The sequence below is a fragment of the Octodon degus genome, unplaced genomic scaffold (assembly GCF_000260255.1).
Source record: "Octodon degus isolate 3935 unplaced genomic scaffold, OctDeg1.0 scaffold00126, whole genome shotgun sequence".
NCBI lineage: Eukaryota > Metazoa > Chordata > Mammalia > Rodentia > Octodontidae > Octodon > Octodon degus.
The window spans coordinates 4,905,895-4,912,984 of NW_004524702.1; the positions used below are offsets into that span (position 1 = coordinate 4,905,895).

Genomic DNA, 7,090 nt, shown 5'->3' on the forward strand with positions numbered 1-7,090 from the left:
AGGGAGACGGCTCAGAAGAATAAGTGCTTGCCTGGCAAGCACAAGGGCCTGAGTTCTATCCCTGGTTCCGGAAAAAAAAAAAGTGATCTTCAATGAGAATTACGAGAGACATCTAAGAAAGTTCAATACATTATAGAAAGGGAAACATGCTTTTGTACCCAGTTTCTAGAGACCCACCCAAAGTCACTATTAATATTTTCATTACTTGATTATATAAAGAAAAATTATAGTCACGTGCTCAATATGTGGAGATGTGATAACTTTTTACTAGGTTGCGGGGCCAGGGCTATAGCTCAGCGGCATAAGCATGTGCCTGGCAAGTGCAAGGTCCCAAGTTCAATCCCTGGCATGGGGGGTGGGGGGAAGCCAGTCAGATAGCCAGATAGCTCAGCAGACTAAAGAGCCTGCTGAAGCAGGCATAGGGACGGGGGTTTGATTCCCGGAGTGCTGTGCCAGCCCCAGCCTCACCCCCCGGGGCTTGCTGAGACAGTAAATGAAACTGGGCATGATGGTCCACGCCTGTAATTCCAATGCTTGGGAGGCTGAAAACAGAAGCTACAAGTCTAATCTGTGTAGTGAGACCCTGTACTCAATACTTTAAAAAAAAAAAAAAAAAAAAAAAAGGTTACTATAAATCATATGATTTTTCCTGAAGTTAAATTTCTGAGGTGGGGATGCAGTTCAGTGATACAACTCTTGCTTAGCATGCATGAGGCTCCAGGTTCAATCCCCAGTACAGCCAAAAAACTCCGAAACCTTTTATATTTAATATACAGTTATAATAAAAAGTTAAAAGTTACCTTCTGATAACACATTTATTCAAATATATTGAATGTGTACACAGACCACCAATTTAATTCATATTACATATTATTTCATCATTAAGGGTATTATAGCCTGCAAATTCTCAGTAACCTGTGTTGGTATGATTGATACTGGGCTTGAACAAAAAAGATCTCAAAGCTTCTTCTGGAGATTATATCTTTGGGTTACACACCAGTGAGATTAATCCAGCTGTATTATAGTTAATGAATGTCAATATTCCCTCAACATTAAGATAATTTAATGATATATGGTGCTTTAAATCACTGTTGGTCTCTCATGCAAAGCTCAACCACTGTGAGACATTCTGCTCATTTTATAAATGGAAAAACTAACACTCAAAAAAGTTAATTAAGTGGCTGTCTCAAAGACATATAGCTGGTAATGAACCAGGCAGGTCCCAACATACATATTATCAATATTTTCTGTTTTCCAATACCCAGTGCCTCAAATCATCTTTGATCAACTAATGTCATTGAGAGAGAAAAGGAGGACAGACTGAACCATACTAGTCTATGTATCTATTATTCAAGTATACATAAGTAGGTTACGGAGTTCCTATAGATTCCTTGATAGACTAAAAGACTGAAAACTTCTCATAACTAAAGAGAAATCTTTTGCCTACTGGGATACAAAATACAGATTCTGTTTCATATCCACTGGGCTCATTACGAATAGGTATCTTCCAGGGATGATGCTTAAGCTGTAACACTGAAATCGAAGACATAGTTCAAGAACAGGAATGGGAGTGAAGCAATTTTTTAAAGCTGAGAATTAATGCCAGGACCTTGGACATGCCTGGCAAATGCTCCACCATCAAGCTGTATTCCCTAGGCCACAAGTAAACTGTATTTATTGTGCTTCCAATATACATGCTCAGAAGACCCAAAACAAAACAAAACAAAAACCCACCCTAAAAACTAATGTGTTGGTCTGAGAAAGAATATGGCAAGATAAAGAAAGGTAAGTTAGGATACAATCATGGGAGTCTTCAGTATCCACAATAATTAACCTTTTTTTTTTTTTTTGGAACCAGGGATTGAACTCAGGACCTTGCACTTGCCAGGCAGGCACTTAATCCGCTGAGCTATCTCCCCAGCCCCACAATAACCTTTAAGGAAGTGATGGGAAGGACACAAGAATGGGGTAAAAACAATGTTTAGTCTTTTTTTAAAATGTATTTAGTACAAGGTCTACAGGGTCTCACTACACAGATCAGACTCATAGTGATTCTGTTTTCAGCCTCCTAAGTGCTGAGATCACAGACACATGCACCACCGACGCCCTCAGTCGCTGTCTCAGCGTGCCCCAGGGACAGGGCCAGCATGGCATGTGGACCCCAGTCCCTGCACCTGCCTAAGCAAGGGTTTTAGTCCACTGAGCTATCTGGCCAGCCTATGTCTTTTTTTTTTTTTTTTTTTTTTTTGCGGAATCGGGGATTGAACTCAGGCCCTTGAGCTTGCCAGGCAAGCGCTTATTCTACTGAGCCATCTCCCCGCCCCCCCCCTTTTTTTAAACTTAAAAATACACTGCTCTGTTTCCTTGGGAGGGGGAGTGAATATGATTTTCAAATATACAAAATACACTTTGAAATATAAAATCAGTACTCTTAGCTTTTAAATTCATTATTATTTTTCTACCAAAATGATAATCTCATACTCATTCTGGTAAACTTCATGAGTGATATGTAAAATAGAAAAAGTAATGTACAGAGCCAGGTGTGGTGGTACACACCTATCATGTAAGCATTCTGGAGGGCTAGGATAGGAGGGATCACAAATTTGGCCCGTGTTACGGTTTTTATCTAGGTGTTCCCTCGAAATTTCATGCAGTCAGTGGGGAGGCTTCTACAGTTTGTGATTAATACATGATCTAGTGTTGGCATTATGAGTGTGGGGGTAATCTGTATTACAATGCAAGGAGAGGAAAGAGGCTTGCTAGCTGCCTCAGCTGCTGCCTCTCCCTTTGCTGTTTGTTGTTTTCTGCCACCATGAATGGCTGCCCTCTGCCATGTGCCACTCTGCCTTAGAGCCAGCTGAGTATGGACTGAAACCTTCACTAACTGTGAACTAAATAAACTTTTCCTTCCTTAATTCTAGGTGCTGGCTATTTGTCCCAGCTTTGAGAAAACTAAGATACCCAGCCAAGGCAATTTATGAATATGTAGTCTCAGAATAAAAAGGGCCGGGGATGTGACTCAGTGTGCAGATCCTGGGTTCAATCCCTAATACCACAGGATAGGATAAGGGGTGGAGGGAATAAAGTACAAACTGGGTCTAGAAGAAAAAAAAGGGTAAGCCATCTCTTAACTCAATTACAATGACAGCTAGGGATATAGCTCAGCAATGTAAGCGCCTGCCTGGCAAGTACAAGGTCCCGAGTTCAATTCCCAGTAAAACAAACACACACACACACACACACACACACACACACACACACACACGTTTGGGCCAGGGAGATAGCTGAGTAGAATAAGGGCTTGCCTGCCAAGTGCAGGGTCCTGAGTTCAATCCCCGGTACCACAAAAAAAAAAAAAAAAAAAAAATTACAATGACAAAGGGTTCTGATTTGGCAGGAAACAGGTTTTTGCTATGCACCTGAGGCTGGCCTCAAACTTACAGCAATCCTATTGCCTTTACCCTCCCAAGTGTAAGCACTACAGTCGTGAGCCACCATGCCTGGCCTGTCTTCACTGTAAGCAACAAGGAAAGGATTAAAACAAAAACAATTATGTTAATACCAAATTATTCTCACTGTACAGTACATTAGTAGTTTGCAAGCCTCTATGCTGATTTCTCATGATTGCCATCTCCTACTCACACTATTAGGCAGTTTCTCTATCCTCCTTAGGGGAACAAGAGAATACAGCAGATGTGTATTTTTTTTTTTTTTTTTTAAGGAAGATGAAAACAACTTTTTATACATTAATTGAGTTTTCTTTTCTGGAATATTTGAAGTGATACTTTTTTTTTTTTTTTTAAAGACAAGGCTCACTATGTAGTCCAGGCTGGCCTTGAACTCAGTGATTCTCCTGCCTCCTCAGCCTCTTGATGCTGAGATTACTGGTATAGAGCACTATGACAAGCTCACTTCTAAGATTACATTAGAAAAGACTGTAGCTTCTGTGATTGGTCATCTCCTTACCCACCTTGATTATCTGCATTAGGGAAAACAGTTGGTAATTTTGTATGTTCCCCTACTAAGAAGTCTAAGCAACAAGGAACTGAGGCTTGCTGATGAGAAGTGAGGTGGAAAGTGAATCCTCTCCATTCCCAACCTAGATTTCAGATGAGTACAGCTTAAGCTAAGAGCTTCACTTTAATCTAGGGTCTACAGGGTCTCACTACCTATGATTGGGCTCATAGTGATTCTCCTGTTTACAGCTTCCCAAGTGCTGGGATTATGAGTGCGCACCACTATGCCTGGTCTCAATTGCGGTCTTAGTGTGCTCTGGAGGCAGAGCTAGCACAGCAGGCCGGGAATCAAACCCTGGCCACTGGGCTCTGCCTGAGCAGGTGCTTTAGTTCACTGAGCTATCTGACCAGCCCTCACTTCAATTTCATAGAAGACTGTTAGCCAGGACCACCTACCTAAGCTGCTTTTGAATTACTGACCCTAATGTGCAAGGCTCTGTACTCAATCCCTAGCACTGAGAGAAAAAAACAACTATGTATTCAAGTAATCCACTGCCAGACTTTTGTCCTTTGTGTACCAGTTTTCATCCACCAAGAGACTCTGAAGAAAAAGAGGTTATAAAGTACCTGTACAATTGGTGGAGTCGTTTGTGAATAAGGAGATGTCACACCATAGACACTTGAACATGTCTGTCCTTGATAATATATGGTCGCTTGAGATTGTGCAGGAGAGTACTGTTGCTGTACACTGACAGATTGTTGGTTTGAATCCCAAACACTATAATTCTGTCCTTGGACTGGACCTGGAGTTGGTACTGGCATGACAGCAACACTGGAGTCTTGGTGGACCACACCATCACTCTGGGCCACATATTGTGAACTAGACACTTCCACAGGGGCTGCCACATGTGGTACCACTGGCACTGGTGGAGGGGCAGCAAGGGGTTCTGTAGAATGCCCCACCAAGGGCTGGGCATGATCATAAGGAGCAGGAGAACACACAGGGTCCATGCTGGGTGTGGGCAGGAGCACCTTTCCAGCATTTGGATTGCTGGGATCCACATAAGCCTGCATGGGATAGCCAGGTGGGTAGCCAGCAAAGGGGTGATGGGAGGCATTATAGCCAAGAGAGTCATAGGGCAGTGGTGATGTCATTCCCAGATTCTGCATCTGCTGCTGCTGTTTCTGAGCCTCCCGCTGAGCCACTTCTTGTTCAAACAACTTTCGGCGCTCCTCTGTAGAGAGTTTATTGCGGTCTTTAATTCGCACTTTCTTTTTAGATGTTGGTGTATCATATCTAGGAAGAAAACAGTAAGAGGATTGCAAAGTTACTCACTAAATCATGGACATAATTTAAGCCCATGAGAACTATTATGTGACTCATTACTAAATTACTAACCACACCAACTTTAATTTGGCTAAAATAAAAAATCTTACTCAATATTTTTCTGTAGATATAATAGAACTCCAAAGAAATCAACATTTAGATGAAATTATTATGGGAGAAACTGCCTATAAGGAGTCACAGGATTCGCAGACTCTCAAACTTCACTTAAAAATACATAATAGCATCATACTCCTCATAACTGGAGTCTACTGTGTAACAATGAATTCTAAAATCTGAAAAAGTGCAATGAACTAAGAAATGATCCAATTCTTAGTATCCCTAAGGTGCAGAGTATGGTTAAGCAAACAGATCAGCTCTGAAGAGAATCAGGAGCTTGGAAGATAAATTCAATAAATTTCAACCAGGCAAAATAAATACACATATAAACATACAGTATAGGGGGAAAAAAGAAAAAAAATTTAAAAACTAACAAGGAAAGTCAGAAGACCACTAGCATCAAAGCACTGAAAGGAATTGTTGGCCTAAGAAAGCTTCCCTTTAAAAATATTTTTCTTTTTTTTTTTTTGCGGAACTGGGGATTGAACTCAGGCCTTTGTGCTTGCTAGGGAAGGACTTATTCCACTAAGCCATCTCCTCAGTCCCATAAAAATATTTTTCAAAATATTCACAGAACTAGCAGATGATCTGGCAATTCCTCTTTCATACACATACAAAAAGTAAATGTAAGCAAGTTTTTTTAAAAAGGTAAACATGAGGGATTCAGCTGGGCTTGGTGGTACATGTCTACAGAATCCCAGCACACTGGAAAACTGAGGCAAGACAGTCACAAGTTTGAGCCTAGACTAGGCAGCTTAGCAAGACCCTGTCTCATAACAGAAAATAAAAATGGCTGAAAAGGTACCTTAGTACAAACAATGACATGGGTTCCATCCTCAGTATACCTCATAAATAAAACATTTAAAAATAAAAAAAAAGAGCAAAGTACAAGTCTGGCACAGAGCAGCAAGACTCATAAGAGTAAAAATGTATAAACACAGCTAAGTATAGTAACACATGCATGTAACTGTAGCACTTAGCAGGTTGAGGAAGAAGGATCATGAGATTCAAGGCCAGCCTGGAATATACAGAACAAAACAGAGTCAAAGAGAAAAAGAGAGAAGCAAGAAGTAGAAAAGGGGTGGGGATATGGAAATAATCCACATGTCTGATAAATTTATAAACTAGTACAGCTATACAATAGACTCAGTAATAAAGAACTATGGAGAGGGGGAACTACCCGCTCGGGCTCCCTCCTGTTCCTCTCTTGGACAGGAGCTTTCTTTCTCTCAATAAATATATTCTGTTCATAACTTCTGTTTGTTCCTAAAATTCATTCTTCGGTTTTTAGAGAACACGAACTCGTGCAGGTCAGGTCCAGAGATCGTTTTTCTCTATGTCATTTGGAGGTCCCCTATATGGTTTGGAGGTCACCCACCCGAGAATTGGGACTTGCTTAGGTAACAAATTTATGTTTCAAATGTTAATATGTCTTTGCCCATTGCTCATAATTGTTCATGCTTTGCCTCATACAGTTTTGTTTCACAAAGTACTGTTAAAATTGCTTATAATTGCTTCTGTTTTGTCTCTGATATTGTTGGTAAAATGTTGGTCAAAATGTTGTAGGTAATTTTTTTTTTTTTTAAAACATTTATTTTTATTTATTTAGTGTGTGTGTGTGTGTGTGTGTGTGTGTGTGGCCAGCTCAGCCCACCAGGGGGCGGGGCTGGCTGGCATGTGGTGCTGGGGG

General features: G+C 40.8%; 1 protein-coding gene across 6 annotated transcripts in view; it reads right to left on the reverse strand.

Annotated features, from left to right (window-relative positions):
• Setd2 (SET domain containing 2) overlaps nucleotides 1-7,090 on the reverse strand; it is a 106,390-nt gene that overhangs the window by 32,734 nt on the left and 66,566 nt on the right. For all 6 annotated transcript variants that reach the window (XR_002817974.1, XR_002817975.1, XR_002817976.1 and 3 more), the window contains exon 14: nucleotides 4,584-5,253. Coding sequence is in view for 3 of the 6 variants with exons in the window: in XM_004640783.3 (XP_004640840.2) it covers nucleotides 4,584-5,253 (670 nt within the window). In the remaining 3 variants the exon portion in view is untranslated. The remainder of the gene's footprint in view (nucleotides 1-4,583; nucleotides 5,254-7,090) is intronic.